Raw genomic sequence first — 17,523 nt, forward strand, 5'->3', positions numbered from 1 at the left:
GCGGTGCCACGCCACGTCCGCAGTCGACGTGGTGCAGGAGCGAGTGCTGCACGGTACCGTGACGTCGCTCGACTGGGTGCCGCACTCGCATTTGACGGCGGTTGCTGCGAGGCGGCCCGACGGCGCCGGCTACTATGTCGAGGTGATGGATCTCCGTTCCCCTGAGAGTGGCATTCGCTACCTTGGAGCCCCCTCGGGCGCCATCGCGGTGCCACCGCAACTCACTAGTGCCGCACTGCCGGCGTTGTGCTGCGCGGAACTCATCGCGTGCGACGCCTCGCAGACGTACGTGGCGGCCGTCGGCAGCTACGGCCGCCGCGACGTGGTGCAGCTGTGGGACCTGCGCATGACGTTCCGGCCGGTGTGCTGGCATATGCACTCTCGCGCCGGCTACACGTCGCTCAGCTGGTCTACGTGCGAGACGCCCACTGTGATCGGCACTACACGCAACGGTGGGCTCCGGGTTCATGCCTTCACCGACATGCGCCCCGGTGATGAGGACGACGAGGAGGAGGAGCGCGCGCTGTCTGGCACAGAGGACGACAAGACGTCGGTGCGCTCAGCAGGCACCGGGGTGCTGTTCTCACTGACAAATCGTTTTAGTAGATCGGCGGAAGAGCGGTGCCGCATGCACGCGCGTGTGCCGGCAGCCAGTGTGGCGTGGCTGACGAATCACCACGCCACGCTCGCAACAGTGTTGAATGCTGACGCAGCAGCAATAGCAGAGGGAGGGGGTAACCAGCGCGAGCCATCACGACACGTGGAACTGGGAAGCCGCACCGACCTCCCATGTGTTCTGCTGCTCAACGCCAAGACGGGGGAGCTGTACCCGCAGGTCTTCTCACCGGAGGGCGGAACAATGACTATGGTCGGCGAGACACCGCTCTGGAGTGCAGGACCCAACCTCTTTCTTCCTTTGCACGAGAGGCAGCCAGCAGCACAGCAGGCGAAGTGGCGTTGCGCAGAGTTGGAGGGGACGACGAGTACCAACAACAACAGCATGGACAGCACGAGCACCCACGACCTCTTCGACGGCAGCAGCGAAGCCGAAAAAGGAGGCGGGCCCTTCTCCGGTTCACCAACCACTGTAGCGGACAATAGAGGGGCTGTGGCGGGTAGCACCATTAAAGCTGCTGCAGCTGCGGCTGTGGCTCTAAAGGAGACGATGGGCATCACCGGCGTTGATCGGACGTCGTGGCGATTAGAGCGTCTTCGCGCTGGTTTTTTACCACATCCCTACAAACTGTTATCGGTGCTCGCACGGGAGGGACGTGATCGTGAGGCGTTCGCCCTCTTCCGCTACGGGTGGTACGCGCAACGCTACCTGCACCCGGGAAAGGCGGCACTGCCCACCGCAGACGTTATCCCCGGTATTTTGTCGCTTTTGCAACACGAGCGGCAGACGACGGCCCCGAGCCCCACCACTGCGACAGCTGCTTATTCCCCGCAACAGACCACAGCACGAGTGCGTGAACTCATTTTGTGTGCGATGGGGTGGTGGGACAATCAGGGCGAAGAGGAGGCGTTGCTTGAGACCGCAACATCACCGACGACAACTGCGACAATGGTCGCATCGGCAGCAGCACCACCACCACTTGGCGGGGATGCGAGAACCCACACAAAGTCTTCTCGCGGTAGTGTGTCGCCATCGTGTCCGTCGGGTTTCATATCGCAGTCGAAAAGTCAACATCAGCAACAACCACGCGAAAAGAGTTCTGCGGTATCACCTCCGCAGTGGTCCCGGGCGAGTCTGGATGAGAGTCTGGATGTCGTCTTCCCAATGACTCTTATGCCGATGGAGGAGTACGCAACCGGCTCTGTCCCTGCACTTGGACTATTTGACCGTGTAGAGGCGGCTTCCCTGCAGGAGGCAGTGGAGCGACGAGCCGCCATTCTTGTCTGCATGGAGCGCTTCACGGAGGCGGCACTGTTGCTGTCTCACCACAGCCACCTGCATCCTCTCTACACGAGCATTGCGCTACAGCTGTCAGCGGCGGCGGTGGCCCACGACAACAGTTGCTTCCCCGTGTTCGCCCTGGAAATCTCTGGATGCAGCTACTGGATATCGCTGTGCCTGAGCTTTGTAGAGAAGGTTATGGGGGCTGTTTCTTCTCCCACACATGTGGACAAGTCAGAGCTGCACGACGCGAAGAACAACGCTGGCGGCAGCAGTAATAGTGGCAGACTGTGCCGTCTCCCACTTCAGATGCGCCGCGAATGCTTTACGTTCTTCACAAAGCGTTTTCCGCGCCTGCCATTGTCGGATCGGATCGCCCTCGCCACATCACTGTTACTGCAGCAGCAGCAGCAGCAGACTCCCGCCGAGGACCACGAGGAACAAAAAATCGCACTCTTGGAGGTTCTACGCGAGATGACACAGCAGCAGTTTACCCCAGAAGTGGCAAGGGGCTCCTCGCTCCTCTTGGCTGCCGCGGTAGAGGGGCTCGACCGCAACTGCACCTTGCTCCAGCGCTACGTGGATGAGACGGGCGATGTGCAAACACCGCTGGTGTACGTCGCCCTCTACGGTCCGTCCAAGAGCAAGACGTGGCGCTGCTGGAACGACGCCTACCGCAGTCAGCTCAATGCAGAGGGCTACGCCATTTTGCGAAGCCACCATGACCTTAGCTGTATTAAGATAGCACAGCTACGGGCGGGCGAAGGCGGCGCTGCAAACACCGGCGCGTTGCCATTGCCGCTTGGCGGCCTTGACGGCTTTGCGCCGCCTGCCGTCAGCTTCATCGGCGGCCCGTTTGGCGGCCTCGCGGGCGGCGCGGCACAAGACGCGAAGGGGAAGCAGCGGCGCGTGTGTAAAGACAGTGTTGAGTTGCGCTGCAAGTGCGGGCAGCCGGTTTCCACAACACCACCACCGCCACCACCGTCATCATCATCAGCACTGATGGGTGACATTGCGATGGCGGGGCGCCGTCAGCAAGCGTCCTGCAGCAACCCGAACTGCCTCACACCCATGTGCACGGTGTGTGGCCAGAAGGTGTTTGACCGCAGTGGTGGATTTGCTTTGGAGAGGTGTTTTACATGGTGTACCGTCTGCCTACACGGAGGCCACTGGGCACACCTGCGCGATTGGTTCGCGAAACACCAGACGTGTCCAGCAGAGGACTGCCCGTGCCCCTGCTCCCACCCCTCATTGCTGCAGGATGTGTGACGGCGTCTCTGTACATTGAGATACCTGAAAACTTTTTATTTCCGTTGATCTCTTTTCTTTCCTTGCTTGCGTAATCGATTCCCATTTTCCTCCACCTTCTTCCATGCTGTTGGGCCGCATGCTAGCGCAGCTCCTCTTCTCACTTCGCTTTTCAATCCATTTTCCTTCTCTTTATCTCTCCCTCTATCTTTCTGTCTATCTCTCTTTTTGCTATTGCCGTTCTCGTTTGTATGCCAAAGGAGGGAGAGAGAGAGAGAGGGAGAGTAAGAGCACCGGCGAGGGGAGGGGGACTCTCTCTCCGAAAATAGCCGTCTCATATCTGACGTGACGTGACGTGACGTGGCGGCTGGCAGTGGTGGCATGAAGTACTTTGCCTGCCAGCCAGATAGCCACAACGGCTTTGGCCTACTAATTGGCCACACACTTACCTACTTTGAGGTGGAAAACGCAGGGCGCAAGGATGCTGGTCCTACAACAGCAACCTCCACCGCTGCCGCCGCCGCAGTTGGCAGCAGTAGCAATCCTGCCGCGATTGACGGCGACGAGGCGACAAGGGTCCGCGTGCAGTGCACCCTGACGCTTCCCCACGACTTCGGCAAGGCGCCGCATTGCTTCGGCATGGCAAACCGCTCGATGTATGGGTTTGACATGGCATTCGTAGGGGCGAGCACAGGCGTGATGGCTGTTGTGGTGATGCCAACACGTAGTGTGATATACGCCCCTGGACGGACCCTCGCCTCGCTCCGCACCCTCTCTACACCACCAACAGACGCTTCGGTTGCTGCTAATGCTTCGGCAGCAAAGCAGTGCAATGTGCCGTTCGTGGTTCCGCACTCTCCCGGTTCACCAGTTGAAACGCTACGTTCTCCAAAATCTCTGGCTGCTCAGCCGGGGCTCGAGCATGGCGTTGGGACCATCACATGGATGCGTGACAAACCGCTTGTCTTTGTCGGGTTCATGTCAGGGCGTGTCGAATGGTATAGTGTGACGATCTCCGCTGCCAAACAGCAGGAGTACGCGTCGAAGGGATCACGCGTGGTTGGGGAGGATGCGGCACGCAGGCCAAACGTGGCGGAGGGCCCAAACTGCGGCGCGTCCCCACGGGTAGTAGAAACGACAGCAGCAGGAGTAGCATCTATTGAGGGACTAGGCAGCGCCGGCACGTTTGCACCGTCCACGTTGCAGCGCAATAGCTCTCAGTGGCTTGGCACGGGACAGCAGGCGTACGAAGACGGGGACGGAGACGGCATCCGCGTGCACTTGCACTTTTCTTGCAGCTTCCCCGATACCGGGGCCTTCCTGACAAGCGACTGGTTCGCCGCGACCGGCTACATTGTGGGTGGCGCCGAGCGTGCGGTGTACGTCTTCTCCACGGAGCAGCCGGGCTGCCCGCTGCACTGTGTGCCGCGGGTGGGCTGCAGCTTTCTCGCGTGCCACCCGTTCCTCCCTATCGTCGGTTGTCTCGCGTTTGGGCGGTCTGCCGAGGCGGAGACGACGCCGGACGCCTGCGTGCTTTACGTGCTGGAGTGGGCACCAGGTCGCACGCTCCGCCATGCGGCGCCTCGCCGCACGCTCGAGGCGACGCCGCGGCAGGGCGTGTACTACAGCTGTTCGTGGAAGTTCAGCTCCGACCTGCAGGTGGCCGTCTGCAACTTGGTGGAGGGTGCCGTGCACGTGCTGCACCTTTCGCCCTCCGAGGAGGGACTCGACGCGACGCCGGTGGGGACGGCGCAAGCCGCCACAACAGCAGCTGCTGCTGCTCCTTTTTTGCCACCGTCACCATTTTTATCGCCCCAGCACTTCTACGCGTTTACCCGCGAGCGCCAACTGCACCTCCCACTGCATTCTCTTGTCAATGTCGAGTTTGTCTCGGCTGCAACACACGCGCTGTCGGAGTTGACGCCGCCGCTGCCGCCGTCTGCCACTTCTTCCTTAGCTTCGCGACGCAGCAGACATAGTCTGGTACCGCGCGAGAATATGCTGGCGGCTCGCATGCTGAATCTCACCGGAGCGAGGAATAGGGACCACCGCGCCTCACTCAGTAAAACCGCCATGAATATGACGGCTAAAACGAGAAAAACATCGACAAGAACGAAAAATGAAATCGATGACGTTGACATATGCGCAGCAGCATCTGGTGGCGACCTTGTCAAGCCTGGACCAGGTGCCTTCTCACGCCTCGTCGGTGTTAACTACGCAGGGGAGCTCGCGTCAATTCCCGTGGACGCGGACGCAACTCTCACCATTCTGAGCCCAGACTGCTGCGCCATCGGGCTCTGCGCGTCGGTGTTTGCCGCGTGCAGCGATGGTGCTGCTGCTTCTTCTTCTCCGGCGGAGATCGACATGGAGCAGCGCATGAAGCGGCGGCTGGAGACGGGGTTTGGTATCCCCACCGACGCCAACGTACAGGCACTGCGGGAATTGAACGATCCATCGGAAACGGACCTACGCGTGCTGTTTGGGTACATTGCCATCATGGAGAAGGTGGGCGTGGTGGGCAGCAGCGGCCCTGTGCCGAGTGTCATTGACCTGCTCTCGCTTCCCAACGCGCCAAGCACGACCCAGCTGATGGATATGAAGCTGTTGCCGCACAACGCGGCGGTTGTGTGCCGTTCCTCCACCTCACGGAATGACTCCAGGCGACTCCTTTTGCTGCATCTGCTGGACTGGATCCCTTCGCAGGAGTCCTCTTCGCGTGGCGATGGTACGGCGAAGTGCTGCATGCACACTAACCGTGAGACGGCTGAGCGTGCAGTGGCAGTGGAGGTGTTGCACAACCGCCGCCCCAGAGCAGCTGCGGTGCTGTTGCAGCATCAGAAGCACAACCCCACGTACGCGGCGATGGCAGGGTTTCTGGAGCACTACGACAGCACTGCCAACGTTCTACGTGGAACTGTTTCAGAGGTGCGAGACCGCTTCTTGCGGCAGCTCAGCCCATGGCTGCTCGTGGCCTTTCTGCACGAACAAGACCGTGAGCAGATTTACGTGAACACCGCATTGCCGCTGTTGGACCGCGTCGCCATCGCCGTTCTTCTTGAGCCCGACACGTCGCGACTCGTCTCCTTGCTCCGCGGCACCTTCGCACGAGAGTGCACCATGGTACAGCGGCTGTTGCTGCTGGAGGGCATTCGCGAGAGCACCTGTCCCCTGATGCAGGGCATTGTGGACTGCACGGGGGACTTCCAATTGGCCGCCTGTCTGTTTGCGCGCATCGGGGCACCCGCTGCTGCAGCGCAAGGCCTCAATGTGGCCCATTCTATGGGCGCTGCGGTTCCACGCGACACCTTAGGGGGCGGCGGTGACGCTGGGAAAAGCAACAACAATACCAGCAACGAAAACACACATGCATCTCATCCCTGGCAACTCTGGGCGGCTGCATACTGTACTTTCCTTAACAACGAGCAGGAGTTTGTGAAGCGCACGATGTTTGATTTGGCATGCCAGCAGTTACGCGGGCTCCACGCCACCTCATCCACGGTGTCGCATTCACAGCAACAGCAGGAACGGGAGCGCGTGTTTATTTCATGCTCGAGACCGTCCAATGTGGCCCAATCTACAAGTGGACACGGCTCCCAGTGTGACGCACCTGAGCCCTACCTCCTGTCACAGCTTATACTCAGTGGTGGCCAACGTCGCTGCTCCATCTGCTCTGATGTGGTGTACGTGCGGCGTCAATGCGCACGTGACAGCTTCGCGTGGTGCACGGCGTGCCTTCACGGTGGACATGCCAACCACCTGCAGGAGTGGTTTGCAACACACCGCAAATGCCCCGTGTACGACTGCAGTTGCCGTTGTGAACAGGGCGGGGGTGTGCCGTAGGGGTGCCAGGGGAGTCGCTCATTTGTGGCGGTGCTCTCCCACTTCCAGTCATGACCACCAACTGGGACTTCGTAACGATGAGAGGAAGGATTTTTTGGGGCTTCGCTCTCCTGAACTCTCTTAGTGCCAATGCTGACTATTTTGTTCTTGATTTTTCTTCCTGCAGCTCTGTGCTTCTCTAGCAAAAGGGGAGCGGGGAGGGGCCCACACCCGCATAGCGCATGAGAAATGCGGCTTTACGCTTTAGAAGCAGCAGCAGCAGCAGCAGAAGCAGTAGTAGTAGCAGTAACAAGGCCCGAAGCAGTCTCCCTTCATTTGCTATTGTGGAAGAGCTGCGGGACCGTTTTCGGCGTCATCATAGCTTGAGCGCCACGCGAAGGAATGCCTTGCTGGGCGATTGGCGGCACTTTGCTGCGATGGAGCGCGCAGCAGCAACGTACGGCTCCTCCTTTGGACGCCGTACACCCTCCACAGACGGAGTGGCGGCTGCACGATACCACAGTGGCGCCAAGGAAGGGGGAGGAGAGGAGTTATTGCGAGTCTTGCGCAGCGTATCAGAGTTCATTGCGTCCACAGGGGAATGCAGCGACCCTGCTGTGCCGCTGCGGCGCGGCTACGCAGACCTAACACCGACCGATGGCCTCCGGCGGGCCGCACTCGTGCTGCGGTACACCGAAGCCGTGCTGTCGCTCTCTAATGACCGCATAGCCGCAATCGTTGCGCTGACATTCGGCCGCCGCTGTCTGTCGGGGGTAGAAGAGGATGAGGAAGAAGAAACAGTAGCCTCAGCGGCCGCCCCGCCAGTCGATGCCGACGCACTTCTGTACGACGCCACACGGCAGATGGTGCAGGAGGCTGTGATGCTGCCGCGCCCACGCGCGAACGGCGAGGTGGATGACGACGGTGCACCGCTCACACCGATGGAGGCGGTAGCGCTACTGCAGTGGTGCGCGTGGCACGTGCGAACGGCACTGAATGGTATGCAGCACGGCGCACCGCCGGGGATGGATGCAATTGCGGCTGTAGTAGCGCTCTTGACGCGGTTTCTTACCACGCTTGTTGAAGGCGGGCTGCGGCGTGGTGCTGTTGACACAGTGGCGGACGAGCTCACGCTGAGCGACATTGCACACATCGTTGTGGATCAGGGGTTGGGGCTGCTTGAAACGAGTGCGGCCCTCTGTGATTGTCGCAGCGCCGTAGCTCCTTCTGTACCCAGTTGCCCCAGCAGCAGAATCGGCACCGTGAGTGGTGGTGAATGCTATGATGATTATTCTGTAGCGCAGGTGGTGGATGATGACAACAACATGGGATGTAACGAAGCTGCTGCTGATTATAATGCTGATGATGTGTGGCACCGCCTTGGGCTCAATGAGGACGCGCAACAGGCACTCTTGTGCAGCCAGAGGGAGCGGTGGGAGCGTGCACTTTGTTTGCTGCTGCGCATGCAGGGCTGGAACGAGCGTCTTCACGCAGGTGGCGCCGCTACTACAGAGGCGGCAGCGCACGAGGCGAGCACGAATGGCGCGCTCAACAGCCAGGCGCTGCACACTCTGCTGGCAGGACCGCATCAGGTCCTGCAGACACTGCAGTACATACTCGCCCAGCACGGCCAGCAGCGTATGTGCATGGAGCTATGGAAGGAAACGGTCCGACGTCGTGGCGAAACGCCGACCACTAATCCCAATACCACTACTACTACTACTACTACCACTACGACTACTACTACTGCTGCTGTTGTTGCGGCGCCATCACCTTTCACGGCACTTCACCACCCATTCAGCATCGACAACATAATCACCGCGCTCGCTTTCGTCAATGCCAAGCCTGTTGCATACTTCCCACCAATGGGGTCAGCGACAACAATGGAGGCGACGCAGCGTGACAGTGAACTGCCGGCGAAGCTGCTGCGGCTGCTGCTGTATTTGGGCGTCATGCCACACCGTGTCCTCACGGCTGCGGAGTTTGCGGCACTTTTGCGACACTCATTCGGGCTGCCGCTTGGCCGCGGTGGTGTGGAAGGGATTCTGTCACCTTCGTACGTGTGGCGCCTCGCAGCGGCACACCCGCACCGCGCCCGCGCCACACTATGCATGCTGTGCTTCCACGTCGTTGTAAAGAGCGGGCTCGCCCACACACTCGAGCTGGAGGACCTGTATGTTGTCACGAGCATCTCGAGACAGTTCCTGGGTGGCCAGCTTCACCCCGCTCACCAGATGGCAGCATTTGGACAAGGAGGGCGAGAAGAAGGGGAGGGGGTCCCCACTGCCAATAGCACCAACATCTGCGGTGTTGGGGAGGATGAGGGAGGTGTGCTGGGGCCACTTCCGGTGACATTTGCCGCTGCCACGCGTCGCACGAGGACGGCGACGGAGAGCCACATTGTTGCCATTACCGAAGCGTTTCTCTCGCGGCGGCTCGAACTACTCCCCGTCACGGAAGAATCGCGGCAGCAGCAGTGGGAAAAGGGAAGGGAATGCATGCCCCGACGGTCGAGCCAAGCGAGCAGCAGCAATAAAAGCAGGAGTACCGTCATGCTTTCTCTTGTGTCGCGGGAGCTCATGACGCTTCTCACAATGACGCCGTACGGCAACACCATTGCGGTGACGTGGCAGGCTGCGCTGTGCGCCATCTCCAGTGAGGTGCAGCGTGACGGCCTCGACCGCCACTCTGCCAGCGCCCTTGAGGGCCTCGCACAAGGAATGGCAAAGAAGGCACTGGAACCTGGCGGCGCCCCACTCCTCGAGCCGCTTGTTCGTCTGGCGCCGTTCCTGTCACCCTTCATTGTGAGGAAGATTGTGCAGAGCCCAGTAGGCCGCCAGCTCTCGTGGGAGCAATGCCTGCAGCTGCTGCCATGCACGCCCTGGGCGTCCAACGTGCAGCGCCACCTGCTGCGCCGCGTCGTGCAGGAGCGGGATGCCAGCGCACTGCCGTCGGTGCGAGCAATGATGCAGGCAGCCTCACTTCCACCGAGACTTCTGCACGCCTCGCCGACGCTTGAGATGGACCTGCGCATGCTTGCAATCCTCTCGGAGCGCAACTGGCGCCGGGCCTTGCTGGCCTACACGCAGTCTTACACACGTGTGCAGTGGGCCTGTGCGCCACACGTGGTGCGCCTCGCCATTAGCGCAGATGTCTGGCGCACCACCAGCAGCAGTAATGTGCCTGACGCGCTTCAGCCGCTGCTGAACGTGGCGATGCGTGCGATTGGCGGTGAGAGTGTTGCCGAGGAGGTGCTGCGCACGAGCCTGAGCCGCGGGCTGTGGGTAACCGGACTCGCGTTTCATCAGTTCCTTCAGAGGGATCAACCGGCGATACTGCGGGCGAACAACAAGCTTGACGTGTACGCTGCGTTGCTGTGCAAAGGCCTACTATCACAGACTGCGTTGGCAGGCACTATAGCGGCAGTGCTGCGGAGCGCGCGTGGGGCAATGTGGGAGGGGGCGTGTCGGTCGTTTTTGCAGTACGCAATGGAAGAAGGAGAAATCTCACCCAAGCAACAAGGAAGACAACAGCAGAATCGGGCCCCTCACCCGCTCCCTCCTGTTACTAATAGTACAGCTGCTTACCATCATTGGTGCTCTGTGTTTCACACGAGTGTCCCTGCACAACTGTCGCACTTTGCGCACACCGTGCGCTACAGCATGCTCTGCTGCCCAGACATGTGGGAGCGGGCGCTAGAGTGGTTCCCCTCCACTGTCCTGCCGCTTCCACTACAACACCAGCTCCTACTGCAGCGCCTTACAAAAGTATCATCTAACAGCACGGACTTCGTGGGGGAAGCTGTCTTGACCCACGGCAAAGGCGGTGAAGCTGCCATTGCTGTTGTTCCTCCTGTTACTGATGCTGAAACGACACTTAGCCTTCCATCCCCGCTCTCCATGTCTCTCGTGCAGCTTGCGCTTCAGGAGAAGCTGCACCGCACCAAAACACCTGCGACGAAGGCTTCCACAGAGGCTGTCGAGCGTACGTTGCGTGTGCTGCAGGAGCGGGGCCAATGGGAGCAGGCGATGCTGGTCTGCGAGCATGCTCTGGCCAACCGCTGCTTTCCACACAGGGCCAGTGCTATTCTTCTGACGGCCTGTCTCCCCTCGTGGGAGGCATCTCTAGGCTGCTTCGCGCAGCTGACGAACCGCATGCGCCCCGACGCCGTGACGGCGGCGTTGGCGCTTCAGGCCTGCGCGCGGGGCCAGCAGTGGGAGTTGGCCCTGCGTGTCCTGCGCCAGTGTGTCTTAACGAGTGGCGTGCCGGCCCCGCGCGTTGTGGACTACGCCGTGCGCACCGCGCTGGAGTGTGGCGCGTGGCCCGCTGCCCTGCGTGTTGTGCGGCGATACCACCGCACCACCAACCCGGTGCTGGCAAACACCATCATGCACGCCTACGTGCAGGCCCGGTGCTGGAACGACGCGGTGGCGTACTTCTATGACTGCGTCACGCGGGGCGTGCGACCGCTTGACGAGTCCCTCGCGATGGCAATCACCGCCAGCGAGGCTGTGACAGCGGAGTACCGCGGCACCGCGCGTGTGGTGTGCGCCATCGCGTCCGCGCTGGAGGACTTCTGCTATGTGCACGGTGTGGTGCTAGAGCATGTGCTGGTCGTCTACCGCGAGATGTCGGGCGGCCCGCTCATCACACCCGACCCGCACCTCACGCTCGTCTCCCTTGCACACACTAGCACTGGTGCTACTAGTGGTAGTGGTACCAACAGTGGCAGGGACACCGCCTTTGTACCAATCTCGGAGTGAAGCCCACTCCAATGCACAAAACACACCAGTGTTAAACAAGTACTCTCTCTTCTCTCTCTGTGTATTGAGGAATGTATATTGGCATTATTCTTGACGCTATGATGTCTCACATTTTCTCTCGGTTGCCTTTTCTGTCTTGCATTAAGCAGCTACTCGTGTGCTGGGGAGTGGTGAGCGGCAACCACTTGCAAGTAAAACAGGGAGAAGGGAGTATAAGCCTAACACGTAGGACCTAGAGGTGAGAAGACGGAGCAGCAACAATGGGACAGACGCGTACGTTCGTCTTCATCACAAACATCCCAGACTTCCTCCTGGAGCCGCTGTCCATCAACGCCACCGCTGCTGGCCCCCGCGCACGTGCCAATCGTGACCCACGATACGAGCGGCTGCGTGCCCTGCTGGCGGCGAATACGTCCGGCGTGATGCTCGTTATGCACCTCGAGACGCGCGGCTACGGCCTCGCCCTCTACGCCTCGGAGCCAGAGGCGCTCGCGGCTTGCAAGGCCACCATTGTGCCAGCGCAGCCCGGCCACCAGCACCCGCCGCTTCTGCTGCGCATCCTGCAGCGCGAGCGACCGCCGCCGACGGAGGCGGTATACACGCCGACGCTCACAGTGGAGGGTGACGTGGTGCAGAAAGCGGAGCTCGCCGACACGCGTGGCCTTGAGCTGGTGTACCGAGGCCGCGCCGTACCCCGGTGGTGCCCGCACACAGCTGCGCAGGAGGACTGCCCGTTCGGCACCGCGTGCCACCGAATCCACAAGCGCGCGTTCCAGCGGACGGTGCGCAAGCGGCCGCGGGTGGAGGAGGTGGTGACAGCAGCAGTGCGCATGACAGAAGAGGAGCGTCGGTTGGTGCGCCGCATCACGTGCAGCACGCGATTGACAGAAGAGCGCCTCGTCCCCCCAGAGATGCGCTTCGACTTCTCCGTGTACGTGCCCATCACGAAGGAGCAGGCGCTGGCGCTGGTGGGCAACACTCCTGATACTGCCGCTGTTACTGCTGCTGTGGTGCAGCGTGTAGAGGCGGCCTGTGAGGGGCGATGTGGGCCATACTTTGTGAAATTCGCACTCCCAGGCGGTGCACCATGGGACTGGAGTCTCTACGATGCGGCTGTGGGGCTTCCGCAGCTTCGACAGCGTGCCCCATTCCCCGATAACGGTGCCCCAACGCCACTTGAGCGCGATCTGTTTTGCCAGCAGATGCTGTATCATCTGAACCAGATGAACCGCTTTGACACCGTCGCTGCCGCCATCCACGCCTTAGCGATGAGCCCGCGGGCGCGAGAAGCGCTGATGCGCCAGCTGCAAGGCGAAGGTGGGGTGGCAGGCGCGGATAACGAAGTGGAACAGGGCAGCGTCAATGCTGTTACTGGCTCGGCGACACTTGAGCTTTGCGTGCGTCCGTGGCTCGCACTGCCGACAGCTGACATGGAGGTGAGCGTGCTGCTGGAGAACGGCGGCGAAAAGCTGCGTGGGGTCCTGCAGCGCCACAGTGCCCTCCGCCTCATGACCTCCGCCACGTTTCTACAGCAGCACAACATGGACTTCACACGCTATGCTGTGCTGGGCCGAGGCGAAGACACGGAAGCGGAGGAATGCCTTGAGAATGAGTTGCGGCATGTCACGGCGGTGGTGAAGCGCGGCGTCGACACGTTGCGGCAGTACTTGCGGCAACGAACAGCGCAGCAGCAGCTACAACTGCCGCCGGGTGCCGGATGGTGCGTGCAACTCGCCTTGACGCCGCCCCCGTCGTCGTCGTCGTCGTCGTCGTCGTCGTCGGGCGGGGAACATGCGGCTCCGCGGTGTTTGGTACTGTCGCTGCGACCGTACCAGCAGGCTCTGGAGGAGTTCACCGCGGTGTACGGCGCGCTGCGCAGCGATGGGGGCGGCGCGGAGGTGACGTGGAACACAAAGAAACACCCGTACGTTTCTCTTTTTCCCCGCGAGCTGATGGAGCGGCTGGCGCCAGAGCAGCAGCAGCAATAACACGCTGGGGCAAGGCCATTGGGAATGAATCCTTCTCATTGCTGCGGTCATTCTCTCTTAACACATTTGGGTTGCTCTGCCGGATCCTTTGGCTGTCTTGTTCTCTATCTTTCGCTCTCTCCCCCAACCTTTCCATCATCGATGTGCTTATTTTATGTGTATGCTTCTCTCTCTTGGTTTTTTTTTTTTTTTNGGGGGGGGGGGGCTTTTTCTCTTTCAGCACGTCAAGGGAAGGCGAAACCGCACGTACTCCGCGTTATGCCGCCCAAGAAGCGTTCTCGCAGCAATCCGGAAGCGGATGAAGTAGGGGCTTCGCAGGAGGTGGACGCCGTGCACTCGCCCACCAATATCACGACCACGACGACCACCACCAGCAGCAGCAGCAACGGCAACGGCAGAAAGAGTAAGACTGACCATGAGTCTGGAGTGTCTGGTCTGGCTCACGGTGGCAGCGGTGCAGCGACAGGTGGGGCAGCTGCGGAGTCACGGCAAAAGTTGCCGGCCGATCTGGAGGGCCTCGTGCTGCGTTCCTCTGTGATCGCGCCCGACGTGGTGGGCATCCGCTGCGTTGCTGTGCACCCTGGCGAGCGCGAGATGGTTGTCGTGCGCGAGAACGGCTCGATGATATTGTACAGCATAGAGAGCTTCCAGAATGTGCCGCACTTCCAGCAGATTCGCCACACTGGCGGGCGGGCGAACCGCACCATCACGCGCGTACGCTACCTACCTTGCGTCCGCTCCACCTTTGCCGCGTCGTACCTCTCCGGTCAGCTGGTGGTGTACTGCGGACAGACGCTTGCGCCGCTGCACGTGCAGCAGCGCACTGGTGGCGCTATTTGGGACTTCTGCATCGCCGGCCCACTGCTCTACGCCGCCGTGGCGGATGGCTCGTGGCAGCAGCTGCGCATGGACTGCGACGCGGCGGTGCCCACATTGTCGTTGGAGCGCATCATTCCAAAGGTTTCGGGCGCCGACCGCGCACTGAGTGTGTGCTGCTCCCAGAAATGGGGCATTGCGGCTGGAACGGACGACGCGGGGAACGTCATGGCGTGGCGCATCCCACACGATGGGGCTGGAGAAGCGGGCAACAGCAGCGGTACACGCGGTGCACGACCATCGGGTCTTAGCGACCACGAGGCATTGTGGACGAGCCGTCTACCAAAGGGCATGGGCATATGCAGTGCGATCAGTGGCGCCGGCTGCAGCAGCAGCGCTAGCAGTGGTGGCAACGGTCCTGTTGTGGCGGTTGGCACGACGATGGGCGACATTGTGCTTTTTGATGCACGACACGGGCACGCGATCAAGACATTCACGCACCACAAGGGGCCCATCAGCACGCTGGTGAGCAGCAGCGGCGAGGACGACGGCGCAGTGCTGTACGCGTCCGGGTGGCACGAGTCCCTCCGCTCATACCGCTGCGACACCGACGGCGAGTGGTACCCCGCAGAGGTGAAGCGGCGCACACACTACCACGAGGCGAGCGAGCTGCTTGTGCTGCAGCAGCATCAGTTGATTCTCTCCGCCGCCCGAGACGGAACCATCATGTACGCACCGCTCGCCTCCGTTTTTACATCACCCACGATGTACGTGTCCGTCACAACGCAGCAGTTCGCGTTTGCAAAGGCAAAGAACGTCCTGTTGCATTCACGCCACGGTCGCATTGAGGGCTTCCGCACTGACGCTGCGCTACGGCACTGGGCGCCATTGTTCGCCCACAAGGTCCATGGCAGGTTCCACCTGCAGGGGCTGTGGTGCGACGAGCAGCTGCACTACATCCTTTTCGCCACCGACGAACGGGCAGCGCTGCTGCGGGTGTGCTGGCGTGACGGTGCCGAAGACGCCCTCGCACTGCACCGTATCGAGGAGGCGGTCAGTCTCCCTGCTGGGCGCGGCGTGCTGGACTGCTGCTTCGTACCGCACAGCGGGGAGTCAGCAGCGGCAACAGCAACAACAGGCAGCTGCTATGTGCTGCTCGACAACGCCGTGCTGCACATCACGTTGGGCGAGGGATACCCCGTGGTCTCCACAGCGCTCCACACCGACGGTGGCGAGGGCAACAGCGACATGCGTCCCACGCAGTTGCTGGTCGGTGAGACAGGTGACACACTCGTTGTGTGCGGGCTGCGTGGCCGCCTCACCTGCAGCACCGCGGCGGACGGCACAATCGACCCCAGCAGCTTCGTGTGGAAGCGCGAGCCGACGCGAATGGCCGCGGCGGTGCCAACGGTGCACCTGCAGCAGCATGAAAAAATGCCCCTGTCTACGATTGTCGCGCTCACAAACGATGGACGCTACGTGGCAGGGCTGGATGCTTCCACTCCGTGCCTGCTCCCGCGCACGCTGCCACACGACACGCGGTTCATTGCGCGGCTGCCGCCGCTGAGCAGTGGCGAGGACGACGCTGACGGCACCACCGCGACGAAGAGGAGGCGCTCAGCGCTCCGGTTTCTGGCTGTCTTTTCCCGTGGCCTGTTGTACGTGACGGAGAGCACGTGGCACATGGTCAATCGTTGCACCGTTGAGGCGGCCTTTGTGCTGCAGGACAACGAGCGGGTGCTACTGCTGCAGCGCAACCTCGAGGGGACGCTGGAGGCCCTCCCGCTCTGCTGGAAGGTGCGGCGCTTCGGCAACTAGGCGCAGTGCACCGCGCACAATGAGACTACAGCAACAAAAAAAAAACAGCCATGGAAGCGGGGGACGCAGAGCAATGAACAATAGGATGAAGCCTTCACTGCGCTTCTTCTTTTTTTTGATTTTATCTGCTAAGAAAGAGATAGCATTCTCTGGCGAAGATGATAACAAGAGGGAAAAGTGAGTCGATTAAGATATTTACAAGGCGCCAGTGGGGTGTGTGGTGCGGTCTGTGCGTCTGCGAGAGTGAGGGGGGGAAAACCGACGACGCACGGCACTGCACATTGCCTACAGGCACTCATGAGAGCAGCTGGCGGAATGAAATGAAGGAACACGCGTATAAACTGTGACTGATGGTTGATTATGTGTCTACATTCACACTACTTCCCTCACCCTCACCCCCACCCCTCTCCTCCTTTCTCTTTCCTTTCCAACTAAATCTTTGTTTTCCACGCCAATAGGACGAGTGGCGGCCGCAGGAAGAGGCGAGGGGCTTGGAGAGGTGTGTGTGCCCCGTCACTACCATAGGGAGGCATCAAGACTCAGAGCAAAGGCCGCCTCTTGGTAAAAGGTGGAAGGTGAGATGGTGGCGGATGCCGCTGAGCTGCTGCCGCACTCGGGCTTCCCTGTAGCGGCCTGCATTGTGCAGCAGAAGAGGCATCTCGCCGATGTGGTGTGCCGGTTGCGTGTGGCGAAGTTGCTGCGGAGGGGCCGCAACGTCACGTCCTTCAGTGTGTGCTCGTGCGACGCCTCGGTAAACGCCCATGAGGAGGACATCGTTGAAACGACACTCACGGGGCTGCGGATGCAGCGCCTGCGGCTTTGTGGCGTGACCGGCGACGAAGACGCGGTGGAGGCGTGGGCCCGCGCCGGCAGCGGCATTGACTTGAAGGTGCTGCGGCAGTCGCACCTCGCGGTGCACGTCGTGGGGAAGCTGCCGTTGTCGCTGCTCGACGAGCTGCTTGCACACACCACGGCGAGTGAGGACGGCGGTGTCGTGTGCGTCATTCCTCAGCTGCGTATTTACTCCGAGGCGTGCTGTGACGCGGCAGACCTGCCGCCACCGCTCCGCACACTGCGCAGCATCGCGGCCCGCAGCCGCCGCGCCGGAGGGGGCGATGAGGGGATGAAGGTGCCGCTGCAGGAGGAAGAGAAACAACAACAACAACAACAGCAG

The 17,523-nt window shown here is 61.1% G+C and overlaps 6 protein-coding genes across 6 annotated transcripts; 5 read left to right on the top strand and 1 right to left on the bottom strand.

Moving 5' to 3' along the window:
* Positions 1 to 145: 145 nt before the first annotated feature.
* Positions 146 to 3,166, top strand: DQ04_03321000 (hypothetical protein; the record flags this gene model as incomplete). Its single annotated transcript, XM_009312729.1, has 1 exon — positions 146 to 3,166. One exon carries the CDS (start codon positions 146 to 148, stop codon positions 3,164 to 3,166), a length of 3,021 nt encoding a protein of 1,006 aa, XP_009311004.1.
* A 360-nt stretch (positions 3,167 to 3,526) lies between these two features.
* Positions 3,527 to 6,985, top strand: DQ04_03321010 (hypothetical protein; the record flags this gene model as incomplete). Its single annotated transcript, XM_009312730.1, has 1 exon — positions 3,527 to 6,985. The coding sequence occupies one exon, from the start codon at positions 3,527 to 3,529 to the stop codon at positions 6,983 to 6,985; it is 3,459 nt and encodes a 1,152-aa protein (XP_009311005.1).
* A 221-nt stretch (positions 6,986 to 7,206) lies between these two features.
* On the top strand, positions 7,207 to 11,727 carry DQ04_03321020 (hypothetical protein; the record flags this gene model as incomplete). Its single annotated transcript, XM_009312731.1, has 1 exon — positions 7,207 to 11,727. The coding sequence occupies one exon, from the start codon at positions 7,207 to 7,209 to the stop codon at positions 11,725 to 11,727; it is 4,521 nt and encodes a 1,506-aa protein (XP_009311006.1).
* A 260-nt stretch (positions 11,728 to 11,987) lies between these two features.
* Positions 11,988 to 13,715, top strand: DQ04_03321030 (hypothetical protein; the record flags this gene model as incomplete). The annotated part of the gene is made up of 1 exon (XM_009312732.1): positions 11,988 to 13,715. One exon carries the CDS (start codon positions 11,988 to 11,990, stop codon positions 13,713 to 13,715), a length of 1,728 nt encoding a protein of 575 aa, XP_009311007.1.
* Positions 13,716 to 13,973: 258 nt separating this feature from the next.
* DQ04_03321040 (putative aminopeptidase, putative,metallo-peptidase, Clan MG, Family M24) lies at positions 13,974 to 16,349 on the top strand (the record flags this gene model as incomplete). Its single annotated transcript, XM_009312733.1, has 1 exon — positions 13,974 to 16,349. The coding sequence occupies one exon, from the start codon at positions 13,974 to 13,976 to the stop codon at positions 16,347 to 16,349; it is 2,376 nt and encodes a 791-aa protein (XP_009311008.1).
* A 516-nt stretch (positions 16,350 to 16,865) lies between these two features.
* Positions 16,866 to 17,354, bottom strand: DQ04_03321050 (hypothetical protein; the record flags this gene model as incomplete). Its single annotated transcript, XM_009312734.1, has 1 exon — positions 16,866 to 17,354. One exon carries the CDS (start codon positions 17,352 to 17,354, stop codon positions 16,866 to 16,868), a length of 489 nt encoding a protein of 162 aa, XP_009311009.1.
* Positions 17,355 to 17,523: the final 169 nt, after the last annotated feature.

This window comes from Trypanosoma grayi (genome assembly GCF_000691245.1).
Source record: "Trypanosoma grayi strain ANR4 Tgr_332_V1, whole genome shotgun sequence".
Lineage (NCBI taxonomy): Eukaryota > Euglenozoa > Kinetoplastea > Trypanosomatida > Trypanosomatidae > Trypanosoma > Trypanosoma grayi.